The sequence below is a fragment of the Liolophura sinensis genome, chromosome 1 (assembly GCF_032854445.1).
Source record: "Liolophura sinensis isolate JHLJ2023 chromosome 1, CUHK_Ljap_v2, whole genome shotgun sequence".
NCBI lineage: Eukaryota > Metazoa > Mollusca > Polyplacophora > Chitonida > Chitonidae > Liolophura > Liolophura sinensis.
This window is the reverse complement of record NC_088295.1, coordinates 31,527,536-31,548,304: the sequence shown is the minus strand read 5'-3', so window position 1 is coordinate 31,548,304 and position 20,769 is coordinate 31,527,536. Positions and strand designations below refer to the sequence as shown.

The following is a 20,769-nucleotide window of genomic DNA, read 5'->3' as shown; positions in this document are numbered from 1 at the left end:
CCCATTTTGCACATGACCGCTGTTGCTTGCGTAAAAATAATCTGACAGCAGAAGAAAAACAGCCATGGCCACAGCTGTAGAGGATAAACATTTCTTTGAAGGAACAGAAAAGCTACTAGAAGTTTGGTTTTCATCAACCTCTAATGAGGATACAAGAAACCTGCGCACTATTGAGAGGTATCGGTAACTTCGAAGTTGTAGCCTCCTACGAGTAGCGACCGGCAAGCGTTTTTATCCAAGTACTATTTTTTGAATGAAGGATTATGGCTTAACGCCACATCGGCAGTATCGCAACCGTATCGTGGCGATCCATTTTTTAAAACTCAGGTGTATAGTTTCACACCTTTAGATATGATAAGAAGTATACTTCGCTGATATGGAGCGTCAGTTAGTCCTGCTGTGCCACAATTTAATGCCTTGGATATAACCTACTTTCAGACGCATTTTAGTACGCATTCTTTACTAAAATGGAATTTTTCGACTAATTTTATACCTTATTATGAATATGATTAATTATAATTATTATAGGCTATTATTTTGTTCTTGAAGCCTTATGTCAGAAGTTCTGAATATGCTTCAGTTAAGGCTGTCATCAGCAACATCATTGAAAAACAGAAGGAAGTATTGTCTAAGCAATATGTTACTTACAAGGACTACGCTGGTTCTTGAGTTCAGATGAAACTGAACGAGATGTTGATATGAGGTTGAACATTATTTTAGGTGAATCAGTGGCATGTTTACAATTACATGTCCAACACGTCTGAAATAGCCTCCTTAAATGATTTTAGTCTTTATCTTTTATTAATAGAATGTGAAATTAATTTTTACCTCAGTGTTGTAACGTCAACGTCAAACCCAAGCATATATGTAACCAAATTTGGCAGGGCAAACGGAGATAACCCAGTAAAAATGTCTTCTCAGGCCAGCATTCATGGTCACGTTTTTCTTTCATCTGGTCCGGGAAATGGATCAGAAATAAACTAAATCGCAACATATAGTGTATATATTTGGACACAGCTCCATTCTTTTCGGTCTATTTTATCCAGTACTATCACCTATGACATATTATGGGATAGAATGGACAGAAGACGGTGACGATGTGTCCAGATAAGTGACCAGATAAATCCTCATGCTGGCGTACATGCAGGACTCACACTGGCAAGATACCGCAAAGTACAAATGAATTTAAAGGAGAAATGCGTTATTTGTTAAATCAGTAAACCTTTGTTTTCTACCATTCTTATATATACTGTACACATGTAGTAGTGTGACCAGCATTGTTGGATCGATAAGAGGGCCTATGCTCTTACCTCTCTGCTCACGCACACTCCAACAGTTCAGGTATATTCTACTTGGTAGTGACATTATAGCCCTAAAGATGGTCACAGAAGGCTTTTGTTCTTTATTGTTTAGAGGCTATGAGATTCAGTATTAATTTGTTTTTTTTTGTTTTCATAATGTTACTTTCCTCATCAGATGAATACTTTTTCCTGTCTGCAGTTAAAATGCCTTTCATCTAGATCGTAAAATATATATCATATTTTATACATTTTTATATAAAGTAATGAAGGCTTGTCATGTGCCTGTAATTTGATAGTGGTCTGCTTTCTACTGTTAGACCTGGCCACCTTTTGTCATATGAAGTTGAGCATAGCCTTCCAATGTATGCACTGTAAAAATAAGACAAAATTGTTTACATGTAATTGTAATTAAGACGTGTACATTTACCTGTCTTTGTTGATATACTTCAAGGGTGCCTTTCGTTGAGACTCCGAGTATCTAGGTAGTATTCATGATAGTAATTATGGGGAGAGCAAACAAGATGCATGCTTGTCTTTCAGTTGCCTGGACACATGACATCTAGTCGGCCTTGGAGAAGGAAGTTTTAGATTCACACGCTCTTACTGCTTGTTTCTTGTGTATGGTGAAACTACAATCATAGTAAGCAACAGTTCAGCTTTTCCTCTGACAGATTGTTCATTGTTCGCAGGTGTCACTGGGAAGAGCTGTTGAAGCTGGTACAGTGTGAGATCATCAGCATAGTGAGTGATGAAGATATGGATGCCTATGTGCTCAGGTATGTTGGAAATGTCCCTGAATGTTATGTCTCTTTTGTTTTTTTTTCCATTGTGGAATACCTTAAAATAAAGTGCTGTGGGTCAACTTGGTTTTACTTTAGCATGACAGATTATCAGTTGAAAAGAAAATATTGCTAGTATCTACATGTACATGTAAATATTAATAATTGATAAGATCAAGAGCCATAAAAATAAATATTACATGGAATTGTTAACGTTTATCATTATTATGGGGTGAATAACATGTTAACATGTGGTACAATTTTAATGTGGGTGGATTTGACTTTGCATCATAAAGAAACACTTCTTAATGGACATCATGTTATTGCATGTTATTTTGATGAGAAATGGTATAATTCAGTGTTAATGTTACTGAAGAAGCTACGTTACTAGATCTGCTTGTATTTAAGCCATTTAAGATATGATGCACGATGACCGCTTCTGTGGACTATTTTCAAAAAGTTTTTCTATGATATAAAATGTTTGAAAATATTTGAAAATTCATTGATGAAATTCAGCATCGTTCTTTCTTGAAATCTTAGTATAAAATGTAAAGGGCTGGTAATAAGAATGAAGTAGGTTTGCTAAATGTTAAAAGACTATGCTTGGCTGGGTTCAGCTGTACTCATGGTGTCAATGTTTGTTTGGTTTGCAGTGAGAGCAGCATGTTTGTCACTAGTCACCGGTTCATCCTGAAGACTTGTGGACAAACAACCCTTCTCCTAGCTGTAGAGCCACTCCTGAAATTAGTGGCCAACAAGTGTGGCTTCGATAAAGTTCAGGTAATTATAGGATGTCAAGGTAATATCAGAGATGTCAAAATTAAAGGATTCATGAAAAATAACTCCAAATTGAAGGTTATGATCATAACAGAAATGAAGAAAATCTTGCCCCAAAAAAAAGGAAAAAATTTTCATTTCTTGGGCATATTTTATGTCTCTTTAAAACTAAAAAGAGGTTTTTCTTTTGTGACGGATTTTGGTCTACCCACTGTGACATTGCGCTGTTGACGCTGCAGTGGAATATCCAGCGTCACTGAAACAACGTAATACATTCCACTTTGAACTTCTGTTGGTGTCCCATTCAATAACGCACATATCTTAGATTTCTCATCGTCCTCATATGATCTCAACCCCTGTCAATGAAGATCAGTTCCTCTTGGAAATACTTTGCTTTTCTGCTTGTCCAGGTGTGTTGTACAACGACATACATTCTCTTCATTGGTCTGTATGTGCCTAATGATAGCCTTTTACATTATGATATGTATCATAGAAACAAAAACGTCATGAATTGTTCTGTCAAATGGATCAGCTATTATTTGTTGAAATGGTCTCCAGCGTAATCCCTGTTATTATATGTCAATATATAGGCTGTCTTGAAAGTGTGGAGCACTGATGTTACTGAATACTTCAGTGACTAGCAGGGCTTTAATTTCAACGGGAATCCGATTCTTGCCATGACTCCCTTAAACCAATGTAGTGATATTTTTGTCCCCGAGAATCCCCCAGAACTTTATATACCACGTATAAAAACGGATTAACTGCCTACTGTGTGGTACTAGATTTGACCTAGATTCTGTTGAATTTCCCCAAAACAAACCTAGGGGAATCCATTTAGATTCTGATAAAGAATTACGAAAATAAAGGCCTGACTAGGATACATGAAAAGGTACTATAAAAAGAAAGAATATGGTTTTAAGGAAAATGAAGAAAGACAGGTTATTTTTAAAGTATATTTTATGTTTCTTAATAACCCCTGTATTTTACCCGTATATTCCTTCGGTGGTTGAAAATATTTGGAAATGATGCCATCAATGAACATACTGGGGCAAGAGACCGGCTATCACCGTTGACATCACCACAGCAGGCTACTTAATTTCCAGACTGACTGCTGGGGCTTAGGAAAGCTGTAGTTTGAAGCCAAAACCAAGAAGAAATCTGAGAAACTTTTTTCCACTGCTGTATTATCATATATTTTGCATTAAGAATTTTTTAAGAAAAGCGTTGCTTGTATCCTTTAATCTTAGTGAGTACTTACTAACTAAATCCTTGAAACTAATTAGATGTTTCTCCTTGCTCTATGCCTTAGGCTTACAGCTTGCAGGCAAAGTAGAAGGTTCTGATTACCAAAAATCTTACTTTTTGATTGGCTGACCAGTATAGCGGAGCAATCATTGTTCCTGTAGCCCACCATGTTGTACTACAATAATGAAGCAAAAGCCGAAAACTAGCATAGTTTTCTTCATGCATGCGTAATATATAAACCCCAAATAATACTATTATAATTCTCGATTTAAAGAACCATAGATACCATATGATCTGCCTAGTGACACCAAATAAATCCACCAGATTGGAATTGTTTTTACAAAACAATGAAATGTTAAGCATGCACACAACGTGAAAAATTTTACAGTTCAATGTCTGTCGATTTCATGGGATTAATGTGATACAAAGCAGTTTTCACCAAAGTATGGAAATACTGTAAAACTCCATGAATACGAATTAGTATTAAAAAAAAGAGCATAACTGACTTAACATTTGCATCTATGTAATCAACACCAAAAAAGAACTCAAAGAAACTTCATTGATGAGTACTAAGCTATCTAAGGTATCTATAACTGAAAAGCTGTTAAAAAGATGTAGTAAATGGGAAAAAATACATATAGTACAAAAATTTACGAATCCAAAAAGTAATGTCCTGCAAAGACAGTATATATAGTTAGAAGTCTATAAATGAAATCAATCATGCTATGAACTTCAGTGGGAGCCTTTGTGATCTGCTGGCTAGAGGAGCTTGCCTTCAAATCTCTATAAGTCACTAGGTGTGAGTTCAGACCTGGCCTTGGACATGGAATTTGTAAATCCTTTGCTCTAAGTGTGCGTCATCACTTGATGATGATAAGCAGTTGGCACTCACGCTCATATGGGTGTTTGTGCAGTGTAAATACATAAATGTAAACTGACATTGATTCTGATAATGTTATAAATGCTAAGTGGTCCTAACTATGGCTTTAAACATAAAATGAAAGAAATCAAATAAAGTAGCTAATAAAGTACCAGTAACTAAAAATTGAATTTACCATGTTTGTGATGACTTGAACTCTAGCTCTCTTTATGTTAATACTTGTATCACATTTTTCATATAGAGGCATGTTATCATATAGTATATTGGTTATTTTTTTTTTTTTTGCAGGATGTCTTCTATTCTCGAAAGAACTTCACCAGGCCAGACAAGCAGCACAAAATTCATCGGAAATTTGAAGACGAAGTAATTAAATATATTTAAATTAAAATATTCCCAGATAAAGGCTGTATTACTTAATGTTAGTGATGTTGTTATCTACGTTGAAATTTCTCTTTCTACAATCAGATTTGACTAAAGTGTTCAATAAAATGATTTATTGCTTAGTGTGAATTGTGAAATGGCAATGCTGACAATGCAAACCTTTGCAAGCCTGTCAAACAAGCCTGTTCACCATATAAATTCACCACGTGGGAAAAATTTTTTATTGTTGTGCTTTGTGTGTATCATTTCCTTTTTCAGATTTTTTTCATGCAGTGTACTTTCTCTTTGACAGGTCGATCATTTGGACACAATGCTCAAAGGTGAGTTCTTAGTTAAGGTAAATGGTCAGCACTGTAACTATGGTATTTTCCATGTACTGGCCCTCCTGGGGTCACTGAGTTCGAGTCCAGCTCATGCTGGCTTCCTCTGCACTCATGCTTGGCAAGGTCTGCCTACTTGCTATAAACAGCCACTTCCTGCACACCTGAGCTTGCTATAGACATCCCTTTCCTGCATACCGTAGCCTTGCTATAGACAGCTTCTTGCTGCATAACTGAGCGTTGCTCTGCACAGCTTCTTGCTGCACTCCTTCTGTTGGAGTTCTAACCATACCTAGGAATTACTGTGTGTGTTCAAGTTACACAGATGTTCTTGTGACAGTATATTCTCAGTGTCTCATTTGTGTACTAGAACTATTTCAGTAATAGTAATGGCTGTTAGTAGTCTCTACATGCTTTTGTGGCAATGTGTTTATTGTGATACTGCAGTGCAGTGATTCACGAACCTGTTGCCCATGCGGTCGCTGGAAGCTCAGGTACATTGTAAAGCTCATGTTGGCTTCCTCTCAGGTCGTACCTGGGAAGGTATAGTAACCTGCAGGTGGTTGTTGGTTCCCCCAAGCTCGACCCACTTTCCTTCCACCATAATAAATGCTGGGTGCCATCGTATAATTGAAATATTTTTGGGCACGACATAAAAAACACCAATCTGATAAATAAGTGATGTTTCTAAGACATTTTAGGTTTGGCTTGATTCATGCTTGTCGTTTCAAAAACATAACACTTAAACTTTAAGACTCACGGGTTCACAAGTTCAGAGGTTACATCTTTTGTGTGGTTTTTGCTTCTTAAGTTGCCTTACTTTATTGCGGTTTTCAGACGGAGCAGCCTACTGTTTGGGACGAATGAATAGAGATTGCTGGTAAGAGTACAGGCATGGGATTTTCATGTTGAATTTCTTGGAGATATTTTGTTACTATCTTCACCGAACAACCAAATATGTGTCTGTTCTGAAGTAAATAAATACCCATGTGCGTTTTAGAAGCTAATTTACAAATATAAATACAACACTGCACTGGTCTGACTTAATGCAGTTAGGTTCAGCTTTACAAGTTTGCCCTTGTTGGAGTAAATCCATTTTCACACAATTTGCTGAATCAAAACTCGTGATCACACCTTACCTATGTAGGCCTTGATGATCTAAAAATAGCATTCATTATATGGAAATTTGGGAGAAGGAGGTACCAAATTATAACCTACTGAGTACTCAGATATTAACGGCTGATTTGTATTGATATCATGACTAATTCCAGCCTTTTCGCACAGCTCTGGGTATTATCTTTGAAGTTTCAACATAGTTTAGGAGACCCGTCAAACACAGCAGAGACCCGATCTAACCACCTGATGTGTTGTCAGATGTTGTTAAATCTGTTCACTGTATATGGGTTATGTGTGTTGGGTAAACCACTGAAATACATGACTACATGGCTTTATTGAAATGGTTTAGTAGCAAAGTGCATAGCGGTCTCACGAAAATTACTGTACATGCATTTCACTGAGCACGTGGCTGTATGTAAATTAATGGACCTCCATCTGCTAGTCTAGATTTGGCAGGAAATTTCACATTTATGACTAGTTCAAGGGGTGGGTCAATGAAAATGACAACACCGTTCACTAGATAATCATCGGGCGACCTCCACGTAACCTGGACAATGAAGTATTCGCCGATTTAATTGAGGCTACCAAATTTAGCCTGTCAACCTAAGAAGTAATACCATACCTTCTTAGTAATTACACTCACCCATTGAGACACACTGAAAGTAAGCTGCTGAGCGCTCACTGCGGATGACATCGCCGCGCAATCTGGCCTAGCTGGAGTATAGGTCTCCCCTGGCCTATAAGGCCAGCCTTTCCTGACACCTTGTACAAGGCCACTCGCGATGTCATTTTTCGGTATACACGTTTGTTTAAAAACAGAAAAAGATAAAAATATTGATACTGGAATATCAATCTGGTGAATGTATATCTTTGCTCTTTCCCTTCCCAAAACATTCTGTTTTCCGGATTGTGTTCTACAACTGTGCTATCCAATATTTAAAGTCAGTGGTTGTGCGGCATTCTCCAACAGCAGATTGTCAGTGAATCAGATGAACAATATTTATTATGATGAGGGTGGAACCGGCAGTTGACACAAGTACCAGATGGTTGAGTGGTCCGGTTAAACACAGTACACGCCACAGAAAGCCTCTTGAGACTCTTGCCTCAAATTATGGTTCCAAATTTCAGTTGATATATTCTGGTGTATAGTCTCTGTTGTTCACTTTTGATATCTCAGATAATTTCCACTTGCACGAGACTGGAGCTGGATTCTCAGGTTCCGTGAGACTGGGGAGCCCCAGAATTTTGGGACTGGGAAAGATTCCCAGATTTTTGACACTATTTCTGGCTTCCTGGGACTGGTTCCCACCAGGTGTCAACTATCTGAGTTCTTAAACTGGATTAGAAATCACTATTCCAGACTCTAGGACTATTTCCCGCTCTTAACAAAGTATCTACTGACTTAGGATGCTTACCACCAACTTGACGCTGAAAAATCAGCCTATTTATAGATTTCCACATGGTGTGGGCAGAGCAGTGAAGCAAATTAGGAGACTGATTGGTCAGAAGGGCAATTTTTTACAGTTTGTTAACACAGATGACACGATCGCAGCCAAGAGTTCCAAAATAATGGCTTTACGTTGAAGCCAAAATCTAAATGCTAATGTCTGAAAAGTCCATATTATTGAAAAAAGTATATCCATTTTCCACACAAGGAAATTAAATGATAAATTCTTTTCAAATTGTGGTAGGAAAATCCTGGTCCGATTTCTAAAAACCTGTAAGTGAGGATTTTATAGGCACCCTAATTACCATAAATGTACAAAAATGTCGGCAACACAAACTTCTGTTTTTGAATTTGAACTGTGGACAATAAATGTCATTTTGCTGTGTGAAACTAGAACAAGCATATACGGTAAAGGTTTTTCAGATTAGACAAGGACATAGAATTTCGTAATTTTTGCATTATTATCACTACATTGTTGAAAAGTACTTTTAATTATCCTAAATATGTGGGAACGCCGATACAACAACATCTCTTGTCCATGAAACAGATAAGCGTAAGTTTAAAACTTCCTGCGAGAATAAATAAACACTATACTGGCAGTTATTGACTTCATTATTGAACTGGTATAGCCTTCCCTGAACATTCATTAAAACATGAAGATATGAAAACTTCCCTTCGTTAAATTTATTTGTTAAATCCCCCTGCATTAAATCCTGCTGAGGGAGGGGAGGGGAGAGTGGCTAATATCTCAGACTGTGCGGAAGTAACCACCGGGGGAATCATTTTCCACTAGTTATTTCACGGGTCAAAAAAAAAAAAAAAAATTTTTTTTTCGACGACCAACGGAGCTAACCTTGAGAACAAGTCAATTACAGGCAACAAACAATATTTTAATTAGGGTCTAAATGGACTAGCAGGTGTATAATCACCCTTCTTGCGGCCCATGCGTGGGGATTCTAGCCCATGTGGCAATGGCCAGCAGTCAGACCGTCCCTGGGGATTACTTCACAGCTGGGGGCTAATCACTCTCCCCTGTCGTTTCCTCCAGCAACTCAAATCGTTCGAACTTTACGGCCAGAAATTTTTGGCTAAACTGATACCATGATTTACGGTATATCAAGAATACTTTAATTAAGTAATTTCAAAATTGGTCCAATTTTTATGTGTTGCGAAATATCCTTATAAACTCTGTATGTGGTTATCACTTGGTTAAGAGCTCAATCACTTGAGTGATTTTTATATCACAAACAAGTTTTTTGTAATGTAAGTTTTGGCAAATTTTGCAAGGCTTTATGAAAATCAAAACTTGTACAAGGAGGCACGAACTAAAACTCATGGTGAAGGTTGGTGATTTAAACCTGTCACTGTGGTTTTCTCCACCCATAAACCATTCATTTAAGCGAAACATTCTTGAGCATCATGTTAAGACTCAGTAAAATAAATATATAAATAAATTTAGAACAAACTGAAACCCGAGAAAAGTCATAATTGAAAGTGACAAAACCAAGTTTATTTTCCAAATGGTTAAACTTTTTATTATTGGTCAATTTTAATAATATTTACTTGTTCCACCTTGTAGGTACCTCTACACCATTGACTGTATTGGGGTGATGGATCCGGATCAAACATTAGAAATATCCTTATGAAAATCAAGAAGTTTGATAATCTGTTTCATTAGGTAATAAATCAGCATATGAACTTATTGACATATCAATAAGTACAGTATTTCTAGTTTGGAATATGTCATTGGTTATTGATAAGCAAAAGATGTGAGTGTTTATGTGTATAGAAAGCTTAACGTTTGACTTTACCAGAGAAGATGTAACAAATTTTGATAATTGCCCTTGACTGTCAGCACTTGTTGATGTGGAACATGGATCAGAAGAAAATGAAGATATTCAGCAAAGAAACGTGTGCCAGTGGGAAAGAGGCTTCTGAGGTTAGTGTTCAGAGGCATGGGGCTCAAAAGTATATTAATGTTGAATTGTGCTTTAATCTTAAGTCTCATTTTAACACACAGCAAATAGTTGTGGACATGCGTAAGATTACATGTATGAACATGTGATGAATAACCTCAGTTCTACCCTGGTGTTAGTTGTGGGCCATGTGCTAATATACATATTAAATAAAGATGACCTTTCAAACAGAATCAAGCGATGTCATGCAACATACCAGCAGTACATTTACCTCCTCGGGTAATGTGATTTCATACTGTTTACATCTACAAATAAAAGAATTTTAGTTGGTTACTAGTTAGATTTGCTTTTGTGATTTATATAAAGGTAAACTGTGAGAATTTCTTTCAGTGATAACAGTGTTATTTCGCACAGTTTATAGATATTGCTTCTGTTTTTACATTTTTGGTAGTTAACATCCAGATGCCATGATGTGGAAAAAGAAACATTTGTTTCATGATATTCCAATCTGTGTGCAGTGGTATGGCGTCATAATAAATGTACAGTGCAATTTTACATTCCTACATCACTCAACAATGAGACATGATGTCATACATACACAGCTTTGAAATATCTAGGTCAACTGCAATGGAATAAGCTTGCCGTTGATTGGTCTAAAATTCATGAACTCTTTGGAGAGAGCAAAAAAGAGCGGCAGCAAAAACCTGCATGAACATCCCATTTTTGCCTTATTTTCTTCATATTTGGGGATAGAATAGAGTTCAGCACCTTCGTCTTGGTGTTTGTTGTATAACCTGATACCATCCTACCTTATTTCATACTGAGTCAAATCCTTATAATACTCATTTGACTCGGTATGAAACAAGGTTTAGCGAAGTTGTGTTACACAACAAAACCCCTGTGGCAGTGTTAAACTCTTAACCTAACATCAGAACAAGTCGCTATATTATATACTCTGGCATGTGTCGGTCATGTTGTGATTCTTTTGACTGAAACAGGTGTTAGGCTAAAACAGGTATACACCTGACAAGAGGCCATCTTTGCAAGAAGCCACTTTCTTTGTTAATAATGTTATATAAAAATTGATGACATTCAATTTCAGTTCAGATTGTTTTTCTCAACTCTATATGTGTATATACAATATAATAATATACAATAGACCCTTTCATTGTAAGGCTTGACCATTGTATGGCAAAGCATTGTTATACTTTTTTGGGATGAGTTTTTCAACAGTGTTGCATTTTGCTCTTTCACTTGATAAGACTAATTTATCTATCTTCATATTTTCTTTATTTCTTTCGCCTGACACATCTATTATTGACTTTTTATTCGGTTCATACATACCATCAGTTCATGAACCCTCTAAGAACAATACTATTACAGATTGTTTTTCTCATGTTCACAGATCAGTGCATCATCCTCATGGAAAGTCGATAATTGTAAGATAATACCATTCCTGATGATGACATGAACGAAGTGGAAATATTGATTAGTTATTAACGAATATTTTCAAACTAAGCTTCTTGCTGTAGAAGGAACTGTAAGTAGCAATAATACCCACCATAATGGTGGCTGCTGCTGGATGAATGAAATCTTCTTGACTTCAGTGTAAAACATCAATCTTACAGACAAGTAAATCCTACATAAGGAGTGTTCAGCTGATAAGTCTATTTGCCATTCTTGTTTTTTGACAGAAATCTGGGATTTCTGCTCTGATACCTGGAGCACAGATTGATGACTTTCTCTTTCATCCCTGTGGATATTCCATGAATGGGCTCTTACCTGGGGTGAGTTAATGGCAGAAATGGTAACTCTTGTTAACTTTTTGAGTAATGAATTCTGATTACACCTACATGTACCAGAAGGAAACTTTGTGTTGTTTCAGATCTCAGACTGCGGGATGCATTTAAGGGTCATCTGCACACTGCACTGTAGCTTTTCCGCTCAGCTAAATTTGACATGAATTGTTCTGTAGTAGCCATGTAGGGCTGTGTGACTTTGTCGTCTGCTGTCGTCTTTATCCAGTCCGGTAGGTGTCCTATGAAAAATGAACATTCTCAGACAATATTTTATTGACCTTTGACAAACTTTCTTCTGTGAGTTGAGTTCTTATAAATTGGCTTACAAGCATTATATCAAACTTTGAAGTAAAATTTAATGAAACTTCATTTTATAGCTTCTCTAGCATGTTCATGGGTTTATATTCGGGTGTGGTCGTTTCAAAAGGTTGTGGACCAAGGTAGCGGATCAGATTTTGTATTTGACGTATAAAGTGAGTTGTGCCTGCCAACTGTTGAGCCAAATTCATTAAAATACCATGCATTGATTCACTGCTTGTTCCTCAAGACTATAGGATTGTGATCTGCACAAATGACACAGATGGTAAATTATCTTCAATGGATCTTTAGCCCTGCACAAATGACACAGATGGTAAATTATCTTCAGTGGATCTTTAGCCCTGCATAAATGACACAGATGGTAAATTATCTTCAGTGGATCTTTAGCCCTGCACAAATGACACAGAGGGTAAATTATCTTCAGTGGATCTTTAGCCCTGCACAAATGACACAGAGGGTAAATTATCTTCAGTGGATCTTTAGCCCTGCATAAATGACACAGATGGTAAATTATCTTCAGTGGATCTTTAGCCCTGCACAAATGACACAGAGGGTAAATTATCTTCAGTGGATCTTTAACCCTGCACAAATGACACAGAGGGTAAATTATCTTCAGTGGATCTTTAGCCCTGCACAAATAATACAGATGGTAAATTATCTTCAATGGATCTTAAGCCCTGCACAAATGACACAGATGGTAAATTATCTTCAGTGGATCTTTATCCCTGCACAAATGACACAGATGGTAAATTATCTTCAATGGATCTTTATCCCTGCACAAATGACACAGATGGTAAATTATCTTCAATGGATCTTTAGCCCTTGGGGAACCCTATTGTGGTAGGCTGTAGATTTGATGCATTTTGACTTTCTTCTTGTTTTTTTACTCGGGGAGAAATCATTATTCAAGGTAAATATGTGTAGAGCTCTTTATTGAGAGACATAATGTGCACATTTTTTGTTATAGAATAGGTATTTATGCCTAAGGGTATATGTTGTTACAGGATGGATATATGGTGTGTTGAGATGAGTATATACCAGCCAGATAAGCGGCAGTCGTCGTGTACGCATCATGTGGGCTCACTTCTGTTTTTATGTGTATTTTTCTGACACTTTGACTTGAACTATGTTCTTGCCTATGTAAAGTGTCCGATGTCATGGACACAGTCGCTCACATATAATACACAAAATTTGCTAAATTGTATTTGACTGCTGAGGGTTAACATAGCAACATGGGTTGCCCCGCAGCAAAGAAGTCATGGTCATGTGAATCTCTTCCATTGTTTACAGTATTAATTATCCACCGTTTGTTATGCAGGGCTATTACATCACCATCCATGTCACCCCGGAGCCTCAATGTTCCTATGTCAGCTTTGAGACCAATGTTCCACAGGTAAGGTTGTCTGTCCCTTGATTATACCTTGAACCAGTGTACTGATATCTTATGCCGTATTTCCGCAACCTTTTCGCAAGCAGGAGGCAGTAAAACTTAAGAAGAAGTCAGGGTTGAATCCATGGCAGGCAAATGGGGAGATTGGGGGTAATCCTGTTTCCGAAAGACACACATCGTGCACTGCAGGAGGTCTGATATGTGTAGGCCTAAACCCCCATGTGCTGAGAGACCCGGTAAAACACTAAGTTTCTCCTATAGATTTGGAAAGTGTATCCCATGATTCATTGCGTTGATGGTGGTTTTCTTCAGTTTTAACCATGATGATTTAGTACATATATGCTTACTTTACAATAGGTGCACCTTGATTGTTCTATGATCGCTATTTTATGATGAATGGCAATTCGGAAGAAAAGTCCCTGGAGATTGAGCGTGACCACCCAGTGCCTTTACATGTGGGGTGGCATGTTACATATCTGTCAAATGCTGAGCTCTTCATGTACAAAGCTATAACAGAACTTAGCCCTCCCATGAATCCTTACTTGCAAACTACCAGCAGATGATGTCAAACTGCATTTACAGCGAAAACAAACAATCAGCAGGGCTCGAAATCTGTACATGTCTATCATACCCGTCGATGGCAGGATTTTTGCGGACGAAAGGCCAATAAAAAGATAATCTTACCTGCCGATGACAACACATACATCACGCCTGGGAAAATTTGAATACTGGTAGTCATAAAACATACACTTTAGTTCGCTATATAGCCAGTCAGTGTTGTGCAAACTTCAAATATGTCAACACGGACAAATCCTGTCTGACTCCAGATATGCTAGACTCGCACACACTTCTACCGAAAAGGGGTCAAAGGTTGGCAAGGTAATTTTCGGAAACCTTGCTTTCAGTATATTTTCTGTGTTTAATGGGAGGTTCCCGATTTGAAAACACAGGAACCAAAAGGTAACTCTTCTGCAGTAGGAAGACAGTCCCGATTGTAATGAAACAAAATAAAATGTGCACGTAGAGTGACATACTTGAAGGTTGGCGACAGATATTTCTCAGTGAAAACCATATGTATCTGAAATACATTAGTACATAGCTTGTTCGGCATTGCCATGGATCGAGATAGTGTTTGTAATAGTTATCGCCTGACGTGATACATTCTTCGGTTTAATTCCTGAGTATAAACGCACATGGGCTGGTCCGGAGACCTGTTCTTGGTGCCAGTGACTTGACCTACAACCCCCACCCACCCACATCACCCACCCACCCACCACCCACAACAAACACCCTTCACATATTTTCTTCACATATCTGTTACATGATGCATGTAGAGCTAGCAGTTTCTAAACTGATAAATGAAGAAACAGTGTTTGTCCTTAAAATATTGATAACTGAATATTAAATTGGTGATTTTTTTTATGCTTCCATAGGTTGAACAAAACATTAAGCACGAGCCTCCACTTACCGAAATTTGACTCAATTTTACGTTTGTTCTCGTAAGAATATTTATATTCGCCCATTCTGTTTGCATGAGACTAGACCTTAAATGATACGTCTTCACACCTTGCCAATGTAGACTCTGATGATTTAACAGTAGGCTAGCATTCTTTGCTCAGTTCCAGTATAGTTTATAGGACACAGCAAGAGACCCGATCCCACCACCTGTTGTTTTGCCAATGTTAAATAGATTAAGTGATACACCAACCAGTACAGGACTTTATAATGGTTATAATGAAATGGATTAATGCAGTATTAACTCAAGGTCGTAATTAAGTCACAGTCGTCACTAAGTACGCGACAATATGTAAAATTTTGAACTCCCTTCATGTAGTCTAGATGTGGTGGGAGATTTTGCAATCAGTCTTTCTTCTAAGGGGCGGGTCAGTGAAAATAGGTTCATCTGATTGGTCATTGTTTAGTTCTGTAAGCTGTCAGTTACCCATGAGACAATTTGGCACATGTGACTGAAAATGTGATGAGGAATGGAAATACCCTTTCACCAAGACAGTGTTTAAGATTGTTGCCATATGAAGCTGTTAATGGACATCCAATTTCAAACATGCGAACTCAGTGTTCAACCAGCGCACACTGAGTTTATGAACGCCATTTTTGGACATCTTCCAATCATAATTGATGCTTCCCGTCTAGGTAAAATACCACCAATACGTAATGTGCTCTTCACTTTCGGAGAACATGCATGACCTTGAAACAGATAGCCATTTGAGATCTGTCTCACCAAAGGTCATCTTTCCAGTCTCAGCCAATGAGAACATAAGATTTTTAGCATGACCGTTGATTCCACGAGTTCAGATTCAGTAGTGGGAGGAAGCTAGAAATAAAGTTAATCAGTGGATTTCATGGAGGGGTTAGCGAGTTTACTACTGTTAGACAAGTGTTGGCATAGAATGTTTGACCTGGATTTGACTGATATGGAATTCCTGATTGTGGCACTCAGTATCGTGCGATGGCCGTTATCATACTGAACTACTGATCGATTTACAGCACACGGTGGGAATTTCTTGAAATTGTGTATTTAATTGGATAGCTATGTAGTTTTTAAGTTTCGTCATACTGCTTTGCATGACACCAGTTAGTGAGCATTGTCTATACACACAGCACCTGTCGCACGATTTGCTGCTAAGTGATCACTGGTATGTAAACAAGTTAGTCCCCCTACTCGTGGCATGGGCTTTTACGCTTAGGTTGGGGCCATGTTGTAGAGTTGTGACATCGTAGAGCAAGCTGAAGTGATCTCGGCTCCTTGTGAAAATATGACAGAAGACTTTTGCAGTTTGCAGATATGGTCTCCTTTCATTGTAGCTGCTATTTCAAGGCTGAAAATTCAGAATATACAGAAAATTCAGTTTGAATTGGCGGTCATTCTTAAGTACTGTCTCTTTAAATAAATCCTGTCATCTTCAGAAGGCATAAATAAATGTCAGTCTGTAGTTTGCAAATGACAGCAATTAGACAGAAGGTTGATTTCTGGGGGTGTGTGGACATTGTTTTAACAATGGAGTTAGCCTTCAGTGGGTATTTCTTTTGGATTGGCTGCTTTATGTCATGCTGTAGATGTTAGATATGATACAACTACACTGTCCAAGTTTTTATAATACATACCCATGTTTAAGTTAAGGAATTGTTTTTAAGTGTAAACAAATCCATCATGATTTACATAAGATAACAATTGATTTATTTAAGCATACAAACACAAGCTACATTGGATCAATGTAGCTCACTCTGCTGGGAATCTTTGACATACACTGTGTACATCATAAAGAACTGTGAGCCAAGTATAGAGACCCGAGGAACTCCTGTCTTACTTTGAACAAACTACTGCAAGGGAGTGTCGTTATTCAGAAACAATGTACTATTATGGGGTTTTATACAGGTTTTTAATAAATAAAAAAAAAATGGTTTTATGAACCCATGAGAAGTATTTCGTGATATCCAACTGTTCTTTATGCTTTTCTCCACAGAAATCCTATCATGACCTGCTGAAGAAAATCTTGAAAGTTTTCTCTCCGGGAAAGTTCCTCATGACAATATTTGCGAACCAGGTAAGTCTTTTGACATCTACCCATTCAAAGTCACATTGTCTAAAATTACCCCTTTTATGGGTTTATTTATTTATTTATTTATTTTTTTGATTGGTGTTTCATGCATTCTATAGGTGTTAGCTTTCATAGTAGTATAAGTGCATATAGTAAATGTATTTGTTGATGATCCATCCATCTTGTCTATCTGCTGTTTTGAAAACATTAAAAATTTAGTGTTATCAAGACCTGGAAAAGCCTAGATATTGAGTCTATGAAACCAACCTGAGCTACTGGTTAAAACTAGTGTGATGACGCTCTCTTTTGAAAATTCGTCTTCCAACATTGAAATTGCCTAATGCACTGCTTTGTATATGTGAACGACAGAAACTTCATATAATTATATGTAAGCAAGCCCAGATGTGAAAAAGCATAAGTGCTGTGATAATGACAATTTCCAGAAGCTTTGGCATGAAGTAGAAAGCATCAACAATCAATGCCTTTTTTTGGAGGGGAGCATAAATCAGAGAAGTAGCTGTCACCGTAATTTTGGCAGTGTATTTGTAAGATTGTATGGCTTCAATTCGGTATAACCTGAAGAAGATATATTCCTACATAAATCTGCCACAAACGAGTCCAAGCTGTCGTTTACTATTTTAGTCATGGACATGTCCTGTTGTTGGCTCGTTTGCGCATTCAAATCAAAGGTGTATAGTCACCCGTGTACGCCAGCCCTGATGTAATACTGTTGATTGCATCAGTGTCTTGTAGTCGCTCTCTACATTTTGTAAACCTGTATGCATCAACGTACTACATATATGGGGGGAAAGGGAAGGGGGGATGTCCAGGCATTTTGTACAAGATGAGTACAGGGTTGGGGGGTCAAAATGTCGGGAATATAAGCCCACGTACTTTTCGGATGGTCCCTAAGTTCAGAGTACATGGGTTCAAGCTTGTATAAGTGTGTAGACCATTTAATTGCAGTCTGGAAAATGTTAGTTTTGAATCTTGAAAAGCCTTGTAAAATCCAGGAAATTTGAAGCCTTTAAAGTGTGCTGTACTACTGTACATAATACGAATAAAGTTAAATCCCATCTTTAACCATCATCATTCAAGGCAATTTTTGCTTTTCAGGAGTCCATTGCCAAGGATAGCCCGAAAGACCTTGAGAACATGACAGCTGTCCAGGGATATGTGAGGAATGACCATCAGCACTGTTTGTTCAAGAACTACAGCCTGACCTACACGCATTTCTCTCGCCCTGTCTTATAGGGGTGCGACACAGCAGGCGGCCAGCATGTCAGTGTTGTAGCTAAAGTCTGTTGCTTCATGTCTGTAGCCTCCTGTTGTAGTATCCACAAAGCGAAGCTTTTGATCAGTCGAGCATTTACCGGTCCATTTGTCAATTTCAGCATATTATCTGATTATGTATTTCATTGGAAATCGCACAAACAAAAACGTCGTCACAGAATAAAAACTTCAAAGAACACAAGTCATAAACCTAGATAGCACCGACCGAATTCAAATAGTGTGAATTCAACTTAGTCAAATTCAGTGTATTAAATTATGATAATTTTTGTTGTGATTTATAGGCAGATCATGTGGGTTGTTTCAAAAGGAAGCCATTTTCTGATGTATTGTTCAGCTTACAGTCTTAATATTCCAGTTGTTTTTGTGGATAAATGGATTACATGAACATGTGTATATCTGTATCCTACTGCCCAAAGGCGTAAGCTGATTGTAATTGCCATGGCAACATATGCCTCTAATGTGTCACCGTGGTAGTTACAATCAGCTTACAGTGCCTTTGTGAAAAAGAGGCCCTTTTGTTGCTGATTTTTTTTTTCTTGTTGGACTGTCATATGATGTGTTGAAACTAAACGCAATTCAGCAATTCATCACTTTTGCTTAGCTTAACTTAATAGTGATAACTTACATATATGGAAAATAACTGATTATGGTTTTATCCCACATGCAGATTTTTGTTTTCTTTAATTGACTGGTGTTTTATGCCATACTCAAGAATGTTTCACCTCTACGATGTCACGCAGCATTATGGTGGGACGAAAGCCACAACTACGCCACCTGCAGATATGAAGAAAACTGTTGGTTGAATGTCTCGTATATGACCAATACCATACTGTGGATGTCTGTCATGATGTGAGTTTAAATATTCTCAATTACAATCTGAATTCTTCAGGTGGGGTAAAAAAATATAACAGGTAGCATTACTTGACAATACAAATATGTGTAGACCTAGTCTATTAGGGGCGATATCTTAAAAAGTACTGCCTGTATTGAGTTTAGGCTTTGCATATGTGTAAAGCAAAATAACACTAATAGAATCAGTGTTTAAGGTAAATGCCAGGAGTGCTACCTCTAACTGAAGTACTGCATAGTGATATCTGTAATAGAAGTACTGGATGTGTTGAGCTTACGTTTTCCATACATGTAAAGTACAATAACAGGGGAATGTTCCAATGCTGATGCCCAGCATCTGTGTTAATTACTGCCAATTACCAAACACAATTTATAATGGAGCATAATTTCAAAATAAAGTATGCAGTAAATATATAGTTGGCCTGCGGGAAAAAAAATGTGATTTTGTTTTTAGTCTATCCCGTAAAATTTTGTTAATATATTTATTTATTTGGCTGGTGTTTTACGCCGTACTTAAGAATATTTCACTTACACGACAGCGTCCAGCATTATGGCGGGAGGAAACCGGGCAAAGCCTGGGGGAATTCCATGACCACCCACAGGTTGCTGATAGATCTCCCCACGTACGGCCGGAGAGGAAGCCAGCATGCGGTGCACTTGAACTCACAGCGACCAGATTGTTGAGAGGCTCTCCTGGTCATTATTTTGCGCCGCGCTGGCACGCTAACCACGCTTCAGATATATTTAAACTTTTTTTAGGTAGGTAGTTTCAGTGGCCTTTGTGTACCTGAAAAACAAAGTAAGCTAGACATCTGAAACTGCTCATGCCTATTTTAGCCTATAAACAGCCTTCGCAAATCGGCATGGATCACAGTTTAGGCACAGGCACTGTCCCAACTCGGACAGATCTACGTAAGGCAAATATTGATGCCCGTTACTACTGCGATGATATCAGTTCATAGATCAATGTCGAACTTGTCGAAAATGCTGTATATAAACAAAGAGATTGTCGGATTCAACTGCCCGATGCTGGAGGACCTCTGCTACATTTGGTTGTTTGGTTGTTTAATTGTGCCTGTTCTGCTATCATTGTTATGTTTATAGTTAGAAATGCTCTATCCAACCATCGTATGCAAGAAGACATTGGTGTTCGAATCCGAGTCATGAGCTAATAACTTTCAAATTGTTGCGGTAAAAATTTTAATGTAATGGGCTCAGTTGTCAAGTGGAAATCAATGTGTTACCAGTATTGAAGTCATCTACTCCAACAGTACGAAAACTGCTCAAATTTTAAGGGATACAGATATTGCACATTATTTTGAAGTTTGGCCGCGGCGGCCAAAAGACACTGCGACATAAAAACTGGCGGACAAAAGCCCGACGTCTTCATTAACGGACTAA

The 20,769-nt window shown here is 37.7% G+C and overlaps 1 protein-coding gene across 1 annotated transcript; it reads left to right on the top strand.

The window, feature by feature from the left end:
• On the top strand, nucleotides 1-19,589 carry LOC135472722 (S-adenosylmethionine decarboxylase proenzyme-like). Its single transcript, XM_064752368.1, has 12 exons — nucleotides 1-177; nucleotides 1,991-2,077; nucleotides 2,734-2,860; nucleotides 5,271-5,345; nucleotides 5,656-5,683; nucleotides 6,521-6,563; nucleotides 9,826-9,880; nucleotides 10,105-10,185; nucleotides 11,857-11,949; nucleotides 13,598-13,672; nucleotides 17,152-17,232; nucleotides 18,343-19,589. The coding sequence occupies exons 1-12, from the start codon at nucleotides 65-67 to the stop codon at nucleotides 18,478-18,480; spliced, it is 996 nt and encodes a 331-aa protein (XP_064608438.1). The 5' UTR covers nucleotides 1-64; the 3' UTR covers nucleotides 18,481-19,589.
• The last annotated feature ends 1,180 nt before the right edge of the window (nucleotides 19,590-20,769 follow it).

Coding starts and splice junctions, on each gene's coding strand:
- LOC135472722 (XM_064752368.1), top strand. CDS start 65: ATGGCCACAGCTGTAGAGGATAAACATTTCTTTGAAGGAACAGAAAAG. Junction 178..1,990: donor AACCTGCGCACTATTGAGAG/GTATCGGTAACT, acceptor CATTGTTCGCAG/GTGTCACTGGGAAGAGCTGT. Junction 5,346..5,655: donor ATCGGAAATTTGAAGACGAA/GTAATTAAATAT, acceptor TCTCTTTGACAG/GTCGATCATTTGGACACAAT.